General features: G+C 43.6%; 1 protein-coding gene across 1 annotated transcript in view; it reads left to right on the top strand.

Moving 5' to 3' along the window:
* The window catches only part of LOC120064072 (exportin-4), a 57,926-nt gene extending 40,322 nt beyond the window's left edge, over window positions 1-17,604 (top strand). Inside the window, exons 17-22 of the mRNA XM_039014403.1 lie at window positions 5,788-6,081; window positions 6,238-6,418; window positions 7,777-7,898; window positions 8,020-8,268; window positions 8,374-8,466; window positions 16,099-17,604. Coding sequence (XP_038870331.1) covers window positions 5,788-6,081; window positions 6,238-6,418; window positions 7,777-7,898; window positions 8,020-8,268; window positions 8,374-8,466; window positions 16,099-16,296 — 1,137 coding nt within the window. The 3' untranslated portion in view covers window positions 16,297-17,604. The remainder of the gene's footprint in view (window positions 1-5,787; window positions 6,082-6,237; window positions 6,419-7,776; window positions 7,899-8,019; window positions 8,269-8,373; window positions 8,467-16,098) is intronic.
* Window positions 17,605-19,876: the final 2,272 nt, after the last annotated feature.

Here is a 19,876-nt window from a genome sequence, read left to right as displayed (position 1 = left end):
TTTGTACAGTGGCGTGTTTTGTGTTAGATGCCAAGTTGCAACCATCAAACCAGGTCTACTCTGTCTCGCAGCCCATAAAATTTGTCCTATCTTTGACCTCAATTGACCAGCTTCAATTCCACATAGAGGGGAATTCCTTTGTACGGCTCTTGAAGAATCCATGTGGATGGGTTGAAGATTCTTGATATAGCTCTCCTGTTGCATCAGTATTTTTCCATCAACTGTAATAAACTCTATGCCAACATAACAAAAATGATCATGCTCCTCACGGCCAACCTAGAAAACAGCTTTGAGGTGTGGAATCACAGTTGAAGCAAAGGTTTGTGAGCCACCCCAGATAAAGTCATCAACATGACAGGCAAGTACTCCAGTCACATTGCAGTCTTGATCAAGCCAATAGAAGACTGCAGGATCCACTTGTGACATTTTTGTATTCAGCATTGTTGCCTTGACTTAGTTGTACCAGTAGAGTGATGCATCTGCCAGTCCATACACACACTTTTTTAGTTTCCACAGTGTTCCTTCGCTTTTAGCTTCAGGCGGAGGTCGGATGTGAATGTCCCTTGACAGCTCTGTTCCCTGCAAAAATGCAGATTTGATGTCTATGGAATTAAGTTTCCATTTTTTCTGGCAGATCACTGACATCAGCAATCTGAGTGACTCTGAGGCGCATGTCGGTGAGTCTTTTGGGAGTTCTTTAGCAGCCAGCTCCTCAAAACCTCTAGCTACTAGACGTGCTTTAGGCACTATTCCAGTTAAGGATTCTTTAAGGGTACACACCCACCTTGTTGAGACGCATTTTTGGCCTATGTCTTTGACTTCCTCAAACACTCCATTTTTCCTTCAATTATTGAGCTCATCTAGCTTAGCTGAGTCAAATGACACGTCCTTTGTTTCAAGTACATCATAATTTTGAATGTCATTCTGTTTTTCTCGATTTTCCATTGGTTCAATTCTGATATTATCTACAAGTGACAGGTCAGCTGACCCTGTTGTACCAGAAAGTGTAGCTGGTTCAGAGTACTGCAAGTTGTACCAGTTCTTGTGTTTTGTTTTTCCTGCTCGTCCAATGACGGTTGCTGTATGTGAAATACCCCTTTCTCTGTCCATGTATTTAACAGTTTGTCCAGTATTCAGATTGGAACAACCATGTTCTCTTAACACATGTGGCTGTTGTTGAATGTTTTCCTCATTTGAACGCTCAACAGTATTACCTGTGGCATGGTTCATTTCCTGTGTCAGTTTCGGTGTCCATATCATTGGATGCGACATCTGGTAGGTTTGTGTCTGTTACTGTGTCCTTTTTGTCATTTTCATTAGGAGACTGATTCTCAGCAACAGCCCCTCTATCTTGTTGATCATTTACTTTCCACAATCTTGAGTGATGCACCCTGACAATGATGCCTCCTTGCCTCACAAATATCACCACACCATCTTGACCAATGACTACTCCCGGTCCTTTCCACTCTTGACAGTCAACTCGTTTGTAGTTTACTTTGTTTCCAGTTTCGTACTTATCAAATTTATTTATATAGCCCTTCGTACATCAGCTGATATCTCAAAGTGCTGTACAGAAACCCAGCCTAAATCCCAAACAGCAAGCAATGCAGGTGTAGAAGCACGGTGGCTAGGAAAAACTCCCTAGAAAGGCCAAAACCTAGGAAGAAACCTAGAGAGGAACCAGGCTATGAGGGGTGGCCAGTCCTCTTCTGGCTGTGCCGGGTGGAGATTATAACAGAACATGGCCAAGATGTTCAGCATGGTCAAATAATAATAATCACAGTAGTTGTCGAGGGTGCAGCAAGTCAGCACCTCAGGAGTAAATGTCAGTTGGCTTTTCATAGCCGATCATTAAGAGTATCTCTACCGCTCCTGCTGTCTCTAGAGAGTTGAAAACAGCAGGTCTGGGACAGGTAGCACGTCCGGTGAACAGGTCAGGGTTCCATAGCCGCAGGCAGAACAGTTGAAACTGGAGCAGCAGCATGGCCAGGTGGACTGGGGACAGCAAGGAGTCATCATGTCAGGTCGTCCTGAGGCATGGTCCTAGGGCTCAGGTCCTCCGAGAGAGAGAAAGAAAGAGAGAAAGAGAGAAAGAATTAGAGAGAGCATACTTAAATTCACACCGGATAAGACAGAAGTACTCCAGATATAACAAACTGACCTTAGCCCCCCGACACATAAACTAATGCAGCATAAATACTGGAGGCTGAGACAGGAGGGGTCAAGAGACACTGTGGCCCCATCCGATGATACCCCCGGACAGGGCCAAACAGTCTGACTTATCATCATTATTCCCTGAACTGCTGAGTAACTTCTGAAGTCTGTCAACTGTAGCATGTCTAAACTGTTTGTAAAGCTTTAACAATACTTTGTGTTTTTCTTTAGTTTTCATGTTCTCTGTGACTGTCAGAATCTCCATGTGCTCTGTGTCAGTCAGAATCTCATTTTTGCATGGACTCTGTGTGATGTCTTTGTCTAAAATGTTTACACAATAGTGGCCTGAGGTAGTAAGTTCAAGAGTCACTGGTTGTTTAAACATCACTGCCTTGTCATTTTTTATGTCTAGTACAGCCTCTGCCTTCTTGAGGGAAGCTTTGCTTAATAGTAAGGGAATATCTGTAGGGACCACCTCTGTTTCAATGTGACACTTAGTCTGACCAACTTTTGCTGGTATCTTAACTCTCTTGGTAGAATGGACAGTTCTCCCATCTCCAAATTTGAAATGACACAACGACAAGGTTCCAGTTTAACAAAGTTTACTATACCGTATGAACACACTCAAAGGCAGCCATTACACTCAAGGCTAGGTCCATCGACAACCAGACTCCCTGCGCAGGCACACTCTTGACTGAGTGATAGCCCCGTAATAACAGAAATATAGGGATACTTAAAACATGAACTTAACAATTTCATTTGGCCCCCCTTGTTTTGAGCCCCCAAATTTTTTCTTTTTTTATGTAGACTAAAAACACCAGCAAATCAGCTCCAAGTGATTTTTTTTACATTTTGGAATTTTGTTCCAAAGTATTCCCACACAAGAGATATGTGATTGTATACAAATGTAAGCAAGGTTTGAAATTCATCTCTGTTTGGGCTTCTTGCGGTCAATTTGTAATTGAGTTGTTGAAGTCGGAAATTTACATACACCTTAGCCAAATACATTTAAACTCAGTTTTTCACAATTCCTGACATTTAATCCTAGTAAACATTTTCTGTCTTAGGTCAGTTAGGATCACCACTTTTATTTTAAGAATGTGAAATGTCAGAATAATAGTAGTGATTTATTTCAGCTTTTATTCATTTCATCACATTCCCATTGGGTCAGTAGTTTACATACACACTATTAGTATTTGGTAGCATTGCCTTCAAATTGTTTAACTTGGGTCAAACGTTTCGGCTAGCCTTCCACAAGCTTCCCACAATAAGTTGGGTGAATTTTGGCCCATTCCTCCTGACAGAGCTGGTGTAACTGAGTCAGGTTTGTAGGCCTCCTTGCTCGCACACGCCTTTTCAGTTCTGCCCAAAAAATTTCTATAGGATTGAGGTCAGAGCTTTGTGATGGGCACTTCAATACCTTGACTTTGTTGCCCTTAAGCCATTTTGCCACAACTTTGGAAGTATGCTTGGGGTCATTGTCCATTTGGAAGACCCATTTGCGACCAAGCTTTAACTTCCTGACTGAGGTCTTGAGATGTTGCTTCAATATATCCACATAATTTTCCTACCTCATGATGCTATCTATTTTGTGAAGTGCACCAGTCCCTCCTACAGCAAAGCACCCCCACAACATGATGCTGCCATCCCAGTGCTTCACTGTTGGGATGGTGTTCTTCGGCTTGCAAGCCTCCCCTTTCTCCTCCAAACATAACAATGGTCATTTTGACCAAACAGTTATATTTTTGTTTCATCAGACCAGAGGACATTTCTCCAAAAAGTAGCATCTTTGTCCCCATGTGCAGTTGCAAACCGTAGTCTGGCTTGTTTATGGCGGTTTTGGAGCAGTGGCTTCTTCTTTGCTGAGCGGCCTTTCAGGTTATGTCGATATAGGACTTGTTTTACTGTGGATATAGATACTTTTGTACCTGTTTCCTCCAGCATCTTCACAAGGTCCTTTGCTGTTGTTCTGGGATTGATTTGCACTTTTTGCACCAAAGTACATTTATCTCTAGGAGACAGAACGCGTCTCCTTCCTGACGGCTGCATGGTCCCATGGTGTTTATACTTGCGTACTATTGTTTGTACAGATGAACGTGGTACCTTCAGGCGTTTGGAAATTGCTCCCAAGGATGAACCAGACTTGTGGAGGTCTACAATTTTTTTTCTGGGGTTTTGACTGATTTCTTTTGATTTTCCCATGATGTCAAGCAAAGAGCCAATGAGTTTGAAGGTAGGCCTTGAAATACATCCACAGGTACACCTCCAATTGACTCAAATGATGTCAATTAGCCTATCAGAAGCTTCTAAAGCCATGACATAATTTCCTGGAATCTTCCAAGCTGTTTAAAGGCAGTCAACTTAGTGTATGTAAACTTTTGACCCATTGGAATTGTATATAAGTGAAATAATCTGTCTGTAAACAATTGTTGGAAAAATGACTTGTGTCATGCACAAAGTAGATGTCCTAACTGACTTGCAAAAACTGTAGTTTGTTAACAAGAAATTTGTGGAGTGGTTAGAAAACGAGTTTTAATGACTCCAACCTAAGTGTATGTGAAATTCCGACTTCAACTGTATGTTCTGGCCCCCTGACCATCCGCTCAAGAAAAAAATTGGCCCTCGGCTCAATCTAGTTGATGATCCCTGCATTAGGGTATTGAAGACCGACATCCTCTACCATTTAACAATGGCTGATTATCAACTGCAGTCATTTCTGTAATCAGCGCTGTGATTTTCTCACTCCGCCCATAATCGCACTGCTGATAGAAATGGTTTGGCTCTCACAGTGCCTCTTTCAGCATTGCACCTGTACTGCCACTGTAGCTCAATTCTACCTCGCAAAGTTTGCATTTCATCACCTTCTCATTTAACTTCTCAAAGTACTGCCATACAGAACTTCGCAGCTGCCGCTTCCCTGTCTCACTCTCTTCCATTTTTACAACTGTTAACGACTATCTGTGGCAAATCATTTTTTTCTTCTAAGCGTTACCAATCCCAAATTCGTTTAAACGTCACACCCCTACATGGAACCCCCCCACTCTGAATCCCTGAATGGAACTAACTTGCGCACACACGCCTTTCCAAGGACCCAGAGAAATGGAGCTATAACTTAAAGCTCTCAAGTGTAATTTCCCTTCAGATGTTCTCTATATAGGCTCTCTTTCCCATAGACTTTAGTTGGTAACAAGTTGTGAGATCAAATGTCTTTTCCCTACTATGGTGATTCTATTTAACCACTCTCCCTATAGACTTCAGTAGTAACAAACGGCGAAGCCAAATGATTTAGCCAAAACCATTAGACCTCCCTAGAGTATATGGTTAGATAATGATCCTCATAATGATCTTGAAGGCCATTCTATAGTAATGCAAGACGACTCCAAAGCCATTAGTAGAGATGTATGAGTGAGACGGCAGCTGTCCTGCCTTCCAGCTGCTGTGACCAGTGTGTACAGTACAGTAGCCCATTCAAGAAGAGGTGGGAATGAAAATAGCCTGCAGCTGATCTTTGTCTCTTCTTCCCTGCTCTCCTTCTTTGGGGGTTGGGTCCAGGTTACTGTAAAGCACTTTGTGACAAATGTTGTTGATTGATCACCTCTCTCCCCCTTCCTCCCTCCCTTTCTCCTCCTTCAGGTGTTGCACCCCCTCCAGCAGCGCTTCCTCAACCTGATCAACCAGGAGAACTTTCCTCAGATCTGTCAGGAGGAGAGTGTGAAGCGGGAGATCGTTGCCACCCTGGAGGCTCTATGTGGCATCGCCGAGGCAACGCAGATCGACAACGTGGCGTCTCTCTTCAGCTTCCTCATGGACTTCCTGTCCAGTTGCATCGGCCTGATGGAGGTGTACCGCAACACGCCCGAGACGATCAACCTCATCATTGAGGTGTTCGTGGAGGTCGCCCACAAACAGATCTGCTACCTTGGAGAGGTGAAGATAGCAAAAACACTTAATCGCTTTAATAATAACTACACACTTAGAATTACAAATCCCTATACTTGTATTATGTGTAGAGCAATGTAATCGAATATGGGGCTTCCACTGGAAAGAGTTAACAGCCACCTCTTCTCCCTCTCTGACCCCCAGTCTAAGTCTATGAAGCTGTACGAGGTGTGCCTGACACTGCTGCAGGTCTACTCTAAGAACAACCTGGGCAGGAAGAGAGCTGATGTGGCTGCTGAGGAGGACCAGTACCAGGACCTGCTGCTCATCATGGAGCTGCTCACCAACCTGCTCTCTAAGGAGTTCATTGACTTCTCAGACACAGGTGTGGACGGTGGGTGTGTGTACATCTCCACCATCCCCAATGACATCAGTCTGCATTTATGTATGATACTTTAAGTTCATAGTTAGTTATCAATACTTATCAAATTTTATTGATCACATACACATATTTAGCAGATGTTATTGCGGGTGTAGCGAAATACCTGTGTTCCTAGCTCTTAGGCAGTGCAGTAATATCTAACAATACACACATCTAAAAGTAAAATAATGGAATTAAGAAATATATAAATTAGGACAAGCAATGTTGGAGTGGCATTGACTAAATTCAGTATATACATATGAGATGAGTAAAGCAGTATGTAAACATTAAAGTGACTAGTGTTCCATTATTAAAGTGGCCAGTGATTATATGTACATAGAGCAGCAGCCTCTAAGGTGCAGGGCTGAGTAACCAACCAGGTGGTAGCCGGCTAGTGATTTCTATTTAACAGTCTGATGGCCTTGATAGATAGCTGTTTTTCAGTCCCAGCTTTGATGCACCTGTACTGACCTCGCCTTCTGGATGATAGCAGGGTGAACAGGCCGTGTCTCAGGTGGTTGTTGTCCTTGATGATCTTTTTGGCCTTCCTGTGACATCGGGTGCTGTAGGTGTCCTGGAGGGCAGGCAGTGTGCCTCCGGTGATGCGTTGGGCAGACCGCACCACCCTCTGGAGAGCCCTGCGGTTGCGGGCGGCGCAGTTGCAAATACCAGGCGGTGATACAGCCCAACAGGATGCTCTCAATTGTGCATCTGGAAAAGTTTCTGAGGGTCTTAGGGGCTAAGCTGTAGGCACTGTTGCGCCGCCTTCACCACATTGTCTGTGTGGGTGGATCATTTCAGATTGTCAGTGACGTGTACACCGAGGAACTTGAAGCTTTCCACCTTCTCCACTGCGGTCCCGTCGATGTTTATAGGGATGTGCTCACGCTGCTTTTTCCTGAAGTCCACGATCAGCTCCTTTGTTTTGACATTGAGGGAGAGATTGTTTTCCTGGCACCACTCTGCCTCCCTGTAGGCTGTCTCGTCATTGTTGGTAATCAGGCGTACTACTGTTGTGTCGTCTGCAAACTTGATGATTTGAGTTGGAGGCGTGTGTGGCCACGCAGTCAAGAGTGAACAGGGAGTACAGAAGGGGGCTGAGCACGCACCCTTGTCGGGCCCGTGTTGAGGATAAGTTAATTGGAGGTGTTTCCTACTTTCACCACCTGGGGGCGGCCCGTCAGGAAGTCCAGGACCCAGTTGCATAGGGTGGATTTCAGGCCCTGAGCTTGATGAGCTTGGTGGGTACTATGGTGTTGAAGGCTGAGCTATAGTCAACTTACAGAATCCTCTGGTTTGTGTGTGTGTTGATGGTGGAACAGATGAGGTTTTCCGGGGGCAGGAGCAGGGTTCGGGAGCGGCAGGTCGGTCGGTGTCGGCTGCAGACGTAGTTCTGTTTGGGGTCAACATCATTCTGCCTCTCATGTCTCAGGACCTACTCAAGGTAAGACCCAGGGCCCAGTCTCAATACTTAAACAATGCTTCTTCCTTCCTCAAAGTAATCACTGATGTACATTGTCACTGTACTACAAACTGTTGTTAAACTGGTTTGTCTGTGTTTTCAGTTCCCGTCTCTGTGTAACCAGTATTACAAGCTTATCACGTTCATCTGTGAGATCTTCCCTGAGAAGATCCCCCAGTTACCAGAGGAGCTGTTTAAGAGTCTCATGTACTCCCTAGAGCTGGGCATGACATCCATGAGTTCAGAGGTCAGCCAGCTGTGTCTGGAGGCTCTGTCTCCCCTGGCCGAGCAGTGTGCCAAGACCCAGGAGAAAGACACGCCCCTCTTCATCGCCACACGCCACTTCCTCAAGGTGAGACACCCCCTCCTGGGATTTCCTCCTAACTACAAGGTCTGCTTCATTCCATTATGCTCAAAAAGAGGAAATGTTTTGTAATGAAAATCTCTCCCTCTCTAGTTGGTGTTTGACATGCTGGTACTGCAAAAACACAACACAGAGATCACAGTGGCAGCGGGAGAAGCTCTCTATACACTAGTGTGCCTGCATCAAGTGAGTATCCTTTGTTTTGTTTTTTTCAATTTAAAGTTTTATTAAGTTTTCAATCAACCAACCAAACACATTCCACATTCACAGATGTGACTTAAAAAATAATAATAATACAAAATTATTTTATATATATATATACATACATACACATACATACACATACATACATACATACATACATACATACATACATACATACATACATACATACATACATACATATACATACATACATACATACATACATACATACATACATACATACATACATACATACATACATACATACATACATACACACATACATACATACATACATACATACACACACACACACACACACAAATAATAATTATAACAAAATTTAAATTATAGAACTTGCAGCAGCACTATCAAGGTTCTTATTAGCCATTTCCAGCCTTAGCTGAGATGACGAGCCAATAATTAGTTTTTAGATTTTACAGCACCTTACACAACACGCATCTGCTCATCTCCCTGATTCCCCCATTCACTCTGTCCAATTTGAAATGTAGTGGAGACCAGAGGCTATCAAACTTGGGCTGTCTCTTGTGGAGGTCATAAGTGAGCTTTTCAAGAGGGAGAAAGTCAACAATCTGGTCAATCCACATTTTAAATGTAGGAGAAGTATTAGAGGCCCACAATAGAAGAATACATTTCTTAGCAAAGTATGTAATGGTCATGAGCAAATTTTCTCTGTCAGGATCAAGAACAAAGTCCTGCTGGGCATTAAGAAGATAGAGACACGGGGTCATATCAAACTGTACATCTAGTATTTTCTGTGCAGCAGTATGTATAGATTGCCAAAATCTGGCAATCTCTCTACAGCTCCAAAATACATGCATATAGGTTCCACTTTCAGAGGTACATCTTTTACAGTTAGGAGAAATGTCTGTTTTCATTTTATGGAGTCTCAAGGGAGTGTAATAAAATTTGTACAAAAATTTGTAATTAGATTCTTTCATTTTTACATTAGTAGAGGAGCAGTATACCCTGTCGCAAACCTCCGCCCATAACTCATCACTGATAGTCAGACCAAGGTCCTTTTCCCATATTATTTTCAAAGGAGTAAAGGAGGATCCTCCTTTCTCAGAAAGGAGTCTATAGATATAGGATATTTTGCCTTTAATGGATTGTGCTGTGACAAGAAGGGTTTCAACTTCATTCAACTGAGTTCTAAACCTCCTCTTGGAAGTAAATGAGGAGATGACATGTCTAATTTGAAGATATTTTAAAAAATGGGATCTTGGCACATTGAATTAATTGCAGAGCTCTTGAAAGGATTTCAGTGTAGTGGTCTTCTGATGAAATAGGTCTGAAAAGGTCCTGATTCCTAGAGTATGCCAAAGATTAAAGTTGGCATCCCTCAGGGCTTTTGGCAAGTCTGGGTTGCCTACTATAGGCGAGTGAGAACATATTTGGGAGGAGATGCCCAGGTATTTCTTACAGTCCCTCCACGCTAGTAGGGTGCTGTAAATCACAAATGTTTTGGCTATGTTGCCCACTTCACTAAAGTTATTAATGAATATAGTTGAGCTTAGTGGCAATGAACCACAGGATTGGGCTTCTATCTGGATCCACGTTGACTCTTGTCTGTTTGTGATCCATGTTAGCATGTTGCGGATTTGGGCAGACCAGTAGTACAATTGAAGGGAGGGAAGGGCAAGACCACCCTTAGATTCAGGTTTCGATAGAGTGGAGAGCTTGATCCTAGGTTTTTTATTGCCCCATATAAATTTGGTGATGCTTTGGTTAATTGTTTTGAAAAAAGAAGCTGGGAGATAGCATGGGAGCATCTGAAATAAATAGTTCAGTCTAGGGAGGATGTTCATACGGATTACATTAATTCTTCCTACTAAGCTAATTGGGAGGGAGATCCAGGTTTGGAGGTTGTTCTTGATTCGATCCAGGAGTGGAAGATAATTCTCCTTGAAAAGCCTATTCAGATCTGGTGTTATGAATATTCCAAGGTATTGAAACCCCTGTGTCTTCCATTGGAATGGGCATAGTGTCTTCATAGAACTGGTGAGTGTAATATTGAGAGGGCAGACAGTGGATTTGTTAAAATTAATCTTATAACCTGAAAACGTGCCATACTGAGCAATTGTGTCTAAAATGGGAGGAAGGGATTTCTCAGGGTTGGATATGTAGAGCAAGACATCATCCGCGTAAAGCGGAATCTTGTGCTGCAGGCCGCCTGCAGGAACACCCATAATACTTGGATTGCTCCTTATCAACTCTGCCAGAGGCTCCGCCCCCAACAAGTAGAGCAGGGGGGACAGCGAGCACCCTTGTCTTGTGCCCCGTCCCAAAGGGAATCTGTCAGAGTTCAGTCCGTTAGTAGTCACCATGGCATTTGGATGAGAGTATAGTGATTTGATCCATTTAATAAAGTTTGGGCCCATATTGAACTTTTCTAAGACTGAGAACAGAAAGCTCCACTCCATCCTGTCGAACGCCTTCTCAGCATCCAGTGAAGCCAGCAGGACAGGGGTCTTCTGTGCGTTTACTTGATCAATAATATCAAAAAGACGGCGAATGTTATCAGAAGAGTATCTGTCTCTAATAAATCCAGTTTGGTCCGCTTTTATTATTTTGGGAAGAAGAGTGTTTAGTCTTTTGGCGAGCAATTTGGTAATTATTTTGTAGTCGAAATCCAACAAGCTTATGGGCCGGAAGGAGGAGCAGGATAGGGGGTCCTTGTCTTTTTTGAGCAACACTGTAATGCGAGCTGTGTGCATTGAGTCTGGGAGAACTCCGTTTTTGCAAAAATCCTCCAGCATTGGCATGAAAATAGGGCTAAGCTGGGGCCAAAAAGCTTTGTAGAACTCTCTGGGGAATCCATCTGGGCCTGGGGACTTGTTAGGTGGCATGGAGGTAATTGCCTCCAGGATCTCCTCAGGAGTGAAGGGGGAGTTGAGATCTTCTTGGTCGGTCTCTGATAGTTTAGGTAGCGAGATTCCCTCTAGGAAGGAGTGGAGTTCTGCCTCCGTGTGTTTTCTCTCAGAGGTATATAGTTTGCAGTAAAAATCATGAAAAGTTAAATTGATATTTTTTGGGTCATATGTGACCTCATCCTCTGCTGTTCGGATAGCCATAATTGTACGCTCTGACTGCTCTTTTTTTAATTGATAAGCAAGCAATCTACTAGGCCTATTGCTATACTCATGGTATTTCTGTTTAGTAAAGAAAACGTTTTTTTTAATCTCCCGAGTATAGTCCAAATTCAGTTTGGCTTTGGCTGCTTTAAGTTCAATCAATCAATCAATCAATTTTATTTTATATAGCCCTTCGTACATCAGCTAATATCTCGAAGTGCTGTACAGAAACCCAGCCTAAAACCCCAAACAGCTAGTAATGCAGGTGTAGAAGCACGGTGGCTAGGAAAAACTCCCTAGAAAGGCCAAAACCTAGGAAGAAACCTAGAGAGGAACCAGGCTATGAGGGGTGGCCAGTCCTCTTCTGGCTGTGCCGGGTGGAGATTATAACAGAACTATGCCAAGATGTTCAAAAATGTTCATAAGTGACAAGCATGGTCAAATAATAATCATGAATAAATGTCAGTTGGCTTTTCATAGCCGATCATTAAGAGTTGAAAAACAACAGGTCTGGGACAGGTGGCGGTTCCATAACCGCAGGCAGAACAGCTGAAACTGGAATAGCAGCAAGGCCAGGCGGACTGGGGACAGCAAGGAGTCACCACGGCCGGCAGTCCCGACGCATGGTCCTAGGGCCCAGGTCCTCCGAGAGAAAGAAAGAGAGAAGGAGAAAATTAGAGAGAGCCAAGATTTTCAAAATGTTCATAAATGACAAGCATGGTCAAATAATAATCAGGAATAAATCTGTTGGCTTTTCATAGCCGATCATTAAGAGTTGAAAACAGCAGGTCTGGGACAGGTAGGGGTTCCATAACCGCAGGCAGAACAGTTGAAACTGGAATAGCAGCAAGGCCAGGCGGACTGGGGACAGCAAGGAGTCACCACGGCCGGTAGTCCCGACGTATGGTCCTAGGGCTCAGGTCCTCCGAGAGAAAGAAAGAGAGAGGGAGAAAAATTAGAGAGAGCCAAGATTTTCAAAATGTTCATAAATGACAAGCATGGTCAAATAATAATCAGGAATAAATCTCAGTTGGCTTTTCATAGCCGATCATTAAGAGTTGAAAACAGCAGGTCTGGGACAGGTAGGGGTTCCGTAACCGCAGGCAGAACAGTTGAAACTGGAATAGCAGCAAGGCCAGGCGGACTGGGGACAGCAAGGAGTCATCATGCCCGGTAGTCCTGACGTATGGTCCTAGGGCTCAGGTTCTCAGAGAGAAAGAGAGAACGAGAGAATTAGAGAGAGCATACTTAAATTCACACAGGACACTGGATAAGACAGGAGAAGTACTCCAGGTATAACCAACTGACCCTAGCCCCCCGACACATAAACTACTGCAGCATAAATACTGGAGGCTGAGACAGGAGCGGTCAGGAGACACTGTGGCCCCATCCGAAGAAACCCCCGGACAGGGCCAAACAGGAAGGATATAACCCCACCCACTTTGCCAAAGCACAGCCCCCGCACCACTAGAGGGATATCTTCAACCACCAACTTACAATCCTGAGACAAGGCCGAGTATAGCCCACAAAGGTCTCCACCACAGCACAAACCAAGGGGGGGCGCCAACCCAGACAGGAAGATCACGTCAGTAACTCAACCCACTCAAGTGACGCACCCCTCCTAGGGACGGCATGAAAGAGCACCAGTAAGCCAGTGACTCAGCCCCTGTAATAGGGTTAGAGGCAGAGAATCCCAGTGGAGAGAGGGGAACCGGCCTGGCAGAGACAGCAAGGGCGGTTCGTTGCTCCAGAGCCTTTCCGTTCACCTTCACACTCCTGGGCCAGACTACACTCAATCATATGAGTTGACTCCAGGAGGTGCTGTCTGGGGATTGTTTATGTACTTTTTCACAGCGTTCCAGCTCCCTCTCCAGATCTAGCCTGTGTGCTTCCATTGCTTTTTTCTTAGAGGAAGCATATGCAATTAGATGACCTCTTAGTGTGGCTTTAGCAGCGTCCCACATTGTGGCCGGAGAAACAGGAGAATCTTTGTTGTCTTGTGTGTAGTTGTCTATCCATGTAGTTACCAATGTATGGAATGCTTCGTTTGATAGCATGGAGGTGTTGAATTTCCAGCTCTTTGACCTCGGGATGTTTTTGCAGAGGTCAAAGCGGAGGTGGACAAAGGCGTGATCCGAAAGCGCTATGGGTCCGATTGTACACGTGGCTGAATTTATGAAACTCTTTGGGATAAAAATGTAATCTATACGGGAGTAGGTGTTATGGACATTAGAGTAGTATGTATAGTCCATAGATGAGCTATTAGTCTCTCTCCAGATATCTATCAGTCCCATCTCTTTAGTAAGAGAGTTCAACATCTTTGCAGATCTAGGATTTGTGGTGGGGACTTGAGATGATTTGTCTAGGGTTGGGTTCAGGGTACAATTAAAATCTCCGGCCAACACTCCAAAGGAAACACAATGCTCATTGAACAGGGTTATCATTTTCGACATAAAAGCAGGAGTATCTGTGTTAGGGGCGTATATGTTTAAGATAGTAATTGGTTGCCCATACAGTGACCCAGTTATCAAAATAAATCTCCCCTCCGGATCAGATATGTTTTTGTCAATTATGAATGGAACATTCTTATGGATAAGTATTGCTGTACCTCTACTGTTGGATTTGAAAGATGAGAAATACACCTGTCCCACCCAAGCTCTGCGGAGTTTGGCATGTTCAGCATCACAGAGTTGTGTCTCTTGCAATAGCGCGATGTCTGCTTTTTCCTTTTTTAGAGCACATAGTATCTTTTTCCGTTTTATTGCATGGCCTAGACCGTGGCAGTTCCATGTCAATAGATTTAAGGTACTAGTCATCGTCATCGAACAGTAATCGAACTTTAGTGCAAGTCATCTCTGGGTAAAGGTGGATAGTAGTTACAGCTGCGTTCACATAAAAGGAAAATAAATGGTTTACATAAAATAACAATCTCTGAACACCCCAGCCGAGTTCCCAAACAACTCGACATATCCCGTTGGATCTATTACCTCCCCGAACGAGATGGCCGCATGAACTAGGAGCTCCGCACAAGTAGTTTCCAATTCCTAATCTTACCTCCACTTCAAGTTTAAACTCATTTAACTTTAGTCAAAAAGTCATGGTGGCTACAAAAGGCGACACTACAGGTGACATTTTTACCCGGACTCGAGCACTAGCGACGGAAAAAGCCTCCAAGAAGCAGCTAGCTTCAGAAAAAGCTAGCGCCATTAGCCAGGAGAAAGAGGACCCGTTCCCCCCCGAGGCCCAACGAATGCCAACCTCGCACTCTGTCGAAGACATCTTTTCTGAGCTGAGATCCCAACTTACAGAACTCAACACTAACATAGATGCCATTAACGCTCAGCTCAGTGCGATAGGGGGCAAGGTGACAATCCTGGAAAATGCTTTGCCTGACATAAACAACAAGATAACCATAAACGCGGGGCGCCTGGACGAGGCAGAGGGGCGAATCCTATCCACGGAAAACTTATTGACAGACGCCATGGAAACAATAGCATATGCTAAAAAAAAAATAGAGCAGCTGGAAGAGAAAACAGAGGACCTGGAAAACAGGGGGCGAAGGAATAATTGTGTTCTATTAAATCTGGGCGAAAAAGAAGAGGGAAACATGCCACTGATCCGCTACCTGCAAGACAAACTTCCCGAGTGGCTCCACCTGTCCACCGACAGGCCCATAGAACTCGAGAGAGCTCACCGAGCACTGAGGCCCCCACCAGCAGCCAGACAACCACCGCGCCCAATCACCATACGTTTCCTGAGATTCACCGACAAGGAACGAGTCCTACAGGCGGCGAAAACCAACACCATCACAGTGGGAAACGCCAAACTCACCTTACTCCAGGACCTGTCAGCTGGAATACGCCGAAAGCGCCGAGAGTTTGACGAGGTGAAGAAATGCTCCATTGACCGAGGCATCTTTAGGGGATTCAAATACCCAAACGAGCTCAGGATTCTTCACCAAGGAGCCCTGCGACACTTCAAAACTCCCGAAGAGGCAAAACGTTTTTTGAAAGACAACCCCGGTCAATGAGAAATGGACCATTGACTAAATGCGATTACTGTTATTACTAAAGGAGGTAAGACAACATATAGCCGATATCCAAAGACCCACCCGCCCTGCTAAATGTCATTATAGCCGTCCAATCTATATTTATGTTCCTTTAGCTGAGAGGGATAGGCCCCATATTATAACCTAGGCCTACTATATGTAGGCTGGGCTATTGATTTTATTTTCTCCCTTTTTTAATGTGGTCTGGACGGGGGCTACGTTGTCATTTACTCAATGCGGGGCGGAGAGGATGAGGCATTTCTTTGGTGGGGAGGGGGAGACGTTGTGCGTTGCTAACTGTTCCCGTTTTTTTTTTGTTGGAACACAGAATTGTGACTGAGCGGGGAGGTATCCTTTGTTTTTAAACTTCCTGCACACATGCATCTCATTCTTTTTATTGGCTCTGGTGATCTGGATGTTGTACCTCCTGTCGGCCTCATATGATGATGTCATTTCCTATTCTCTCTCCAGGTGGAGTACCAGGAGCTGGTGGAGTCTCTGCTTGCCACCCAGAGAGACGCCGTCATCTACCAGAGACTGGCCGACGCCTTCAACAAGCTGACAGCCAGCAGCACGCCGCCCAGCATGGACCGCAAGCAGAAGGTGGCCTTCCTCAAGAGTCTGGAGGAGTTTGTGTCCAATGTAGGGGGGCTACTTTGTGTCAAATAACTATTAGCTCCCCTCCCTCCTACCCCCTCTATATCCATCCCGCTCACAGATGATCTACCTACCTACCTTGACCACATCTGACCAAGCCAAACCATTGAGAAGACGGACAGACTGAGCTGATGAGCTGCACTGTTAGACTGTGTGGGAAAAAATAGGTGAGGTTGAGACACTGACGGGAGCTGTGGTGTGGCCTGGACTAGGGTGTGGTTTGGGCAGGTTCACACCCGCTCCTCCCCCTAACCCCTCCTTTTTCCTCAAAGGCCCCCAGCGCAAACATACAGTGGCTTCGGGGATTAAGATTTGGTGGTGGGGGGGTCAGAGAGGGATGGACTTGCCCGCTCTACCCCTCTGTCCCATCATCCAATCATTGTTTACGTTTGCCAGTGGGAGGGTTGGGATGAACACAGGAGGTGCCAATCTGTTCTGAGAACGCTATGCCCCTCCCTCTCTCCCCATGCCCATACCCTCTCTCCCCTCCCAGAGTGCCTTGGTTTTCTTATTTGTGTCGACTCCAGTGTGTCTGTGTGGCCAAGCTGAGAGGTGTCTTACAGCAACAACTGTGCCTGTCACACACACCAAAAACACAGTGGAAGCACACACACACACACACACATCTCCATGACCACGAGAGGCTAGATCCCACCACCTTCAGGTTGCTGAACCTGTTAACTGGACAAAAAAACGATTCACTTCGTCATCAAGGGTGTATATATGTTTTCCAAAAAAAGTGGGGGAAATTTTAAAACAATGACTGAAAAGTTTTTATAAGATGGCAGAGGAGCTGAAATTTTATGGTTATGATCACTTGAAGAAAAAGGGGGCAAGTTTGAAAACTTTGGGTTTTGATTTCTTTATTGTTCTAGATTGTAATTTTATTCTCTGCCACCCTTTTGTCTCAGTCCGGACTGCCCACAGCCAATATCCAGAAAATTGGAGGCCTTAGGAAGTTTGGGCCCCTGAAGTTTAGCAATCTTCTGTCTAGTTATATTTTTCTATGTCACAGCCACTATCTCCATTTCAAAACACACTGAATGGAAGCAATAACAAACCAAAAAAGGAACCGAGCCACTTGTTGTAACCATGACATTTGAGGTGGACTCGCTGCCCTTCCTCTGTTTAGACCACTACCCTGGTTATTTTGGAATGCCTGACTGAATTGTATTGAAATGTAAAAGTGTACATAAACTTATTATATAAAATATGGAGTTGTTTTTCCTCTTCTGTATAAAGTTTTTTTCCTCAATGTCCTGTTCTACAGAATATGCAAACAAGTTCCACACATGAAACCCAAAATTGCTTTCAATATCTATGAAATAAAAAAAATTGAAATTAGAAATTATTTTCAGAAAATGACATTTACAATAGTAAATGTGGTGTGCTTGCTAGTGTTGAAGTATTTATGGTTATGAAATGGTAGTAATAGTTTTTGTAGGCTGTTTGTTATAGGACCTACTTTAAGGTGGTTATAGTGGGCTAGTATAGTAGGCTAGAGAGTACTATCATAAACCATATGTTTTTAAGCTTTCAAAATGTTTTATTTTGAACATTCTGAATGTTTTGTGGCGGTGATTTAGGTTTAGAATGTTGCAGCTTGCATTCTGCCATTGAAATGAATGGGGATACAACACGCTTTATAGTTTGAAGTAGGAATGGTAGAAAACCTGTGAAGCCATTAAGTTGAGTCGGTCTGCACATGTGAACATTGAGGTGGTCTCTGTAGGTGAAATGCATTAAGAATAATCAATGGTGAATACAAATTTAGCCGTTGAAGTCTGGAGCGTCTATGCTAATTTGAAAGTTATAGTTCAATAATGGAATCAAATCTTTTGACCTTCAATGTAAGTTGTTAGTTTGTACATGTCAAAGTTGGTTTGGAGTTTGTACCTTAACAGTTCAACACAAGTGGTGAATCCAAATACTTATGTAGCTTTATACTAAAAAATGTAAGCTGTATACAAGCACACCATTCCAGACCAGTCTGCACGTTTTATAGTTTAAATGGCATTTCCATCTTCCAACAGTTGCAGACTAGTGACGACCAGAATTTTCCCCATTAAAGTATATGGCCCCTGAAATGCATTGGGATTTCTAATATGGTTATAATGTGAAAAGTATAAGTAGTATCCCAAAAATGTTTTACAAGCACACTGACAATCATCAGTACCAGTGCCCGTCTGCACGTGTTAAAGGTGTAGTTCACCATTTTAAAATGATGTTAGATGGTTCCTCACCCTGAAAGTAGTCTATGGGCCAGGAGAAACTATAATCCATTGTTCAGTTTTCTTTAAACAGCCACTACAAACTTTAGCCACCACAACACAAGCTAGCAATCAATGGAAGTGATGGGGGCATATGAGCATGTTTTTTTAAAGTTGCCAAATCACCTTAAGTAACATCAAACCAAATACGGAGTTTGTTTGAATAGATTTTCAGTGATTTGGACATTATCACTTCCATTGATTGTTAGCATGTGGTGGCTAATGTTAGCTTTAGTTTGTAGTGGCTGTTTAAAGACAACTGAACCATGGACTACAGTTTCTCAGGGGGAGGGACCATCTAACATCGAGTTGTAAAATAGTGAACTACTCCTTTAAAGTGAAAGTTATTTAAAATTGTTACATGGAGAAAATCAGACCTCCCTGAAATGAAAACGTATGGCCCTCCCTTCAGCAAAATATATTTAACCTAGTCCTCCCTGAACTCTTAAAAGTGACCTTCCCCTATATATTAAACAATAATTAAGTGGATAGAGAACATGCCTACCATTTATCCTCACTTCTTGGACAGACCAGAGCCATATGAAGTTTTAGAAACTCTTCATCCTGTAAGCATTACATGGCAACGCAGGAATTTTGATAGCGCTGTGGGCCAGAAGGTTGTTGGTTCACAGACCACCATGGACAAACGAGTAAGGGTGGAAAAATGCAATTCTAGTCATTTTACACTTTTTTAATACCACACAAATTACAGGCTAAGAATGAACATAGATATGCCTGTGTTCATCTTATCTCCAACACCAAATCAGTGTGTCCTGTTTGCAACGAAACTGTCCCTGTTTGCAAATAAATAAGTCTAACACGGAACACAAACCGGCTGCTCCATCGTGCATACATTTATTTTGTCCCCCTATACCAAATGTGATCACGACACGCAGGTTAAAATATCAAAACAAACTCTGAACCAATTACATTAATTTGGGGATAGGTCGAAAAGCATTAAACATGTATGGCAATTTAGCTAGCTAGCTTGCACTTGCTAGCTAATTTGTCTTATTTAGCTAGCTTGCTGTTGCTAGCTAATTTGTCCTGGGATATAAACATTGAGTTGTTATTTTACCTGAAATGCACAAGGTCCTCTACTCCGACAATTAATCAACACATAAAACGGTCAACCGAATCGTTTCTAGTCATCTCTCCTCCTTCCAGGCTTTTTCATCTTTGAACTTATATGGTGATTGGCATCTAAACTTTCATAGTATTACCACAACGACCGGCAACAAAGTTCGTATTTCAATCACCCACGTGGGTATAACCAATGAGGAGATGGCACGTGGGTACCTGCTTCTATAAACCAATGAGGA

This window comes from Salvelinus namaycush, chromosome 19 (genome assembly GCF_016432855.1).
Source record: "Salvelinus namaycush isolate Seneca chromosome 19, SaNama_1.0, whole genome shotgun sequence".
NCBI lineage: Eukaryota > Metazoa > Chordata > Actinopteri > Salmoniformes > Salmonidae > Salvelinus > Salvelinus namaycush.
Note: the sequence above shows the minus strand (reverse complement) of the source record. Positions and strands in the feature narration are given on the sequence as shown.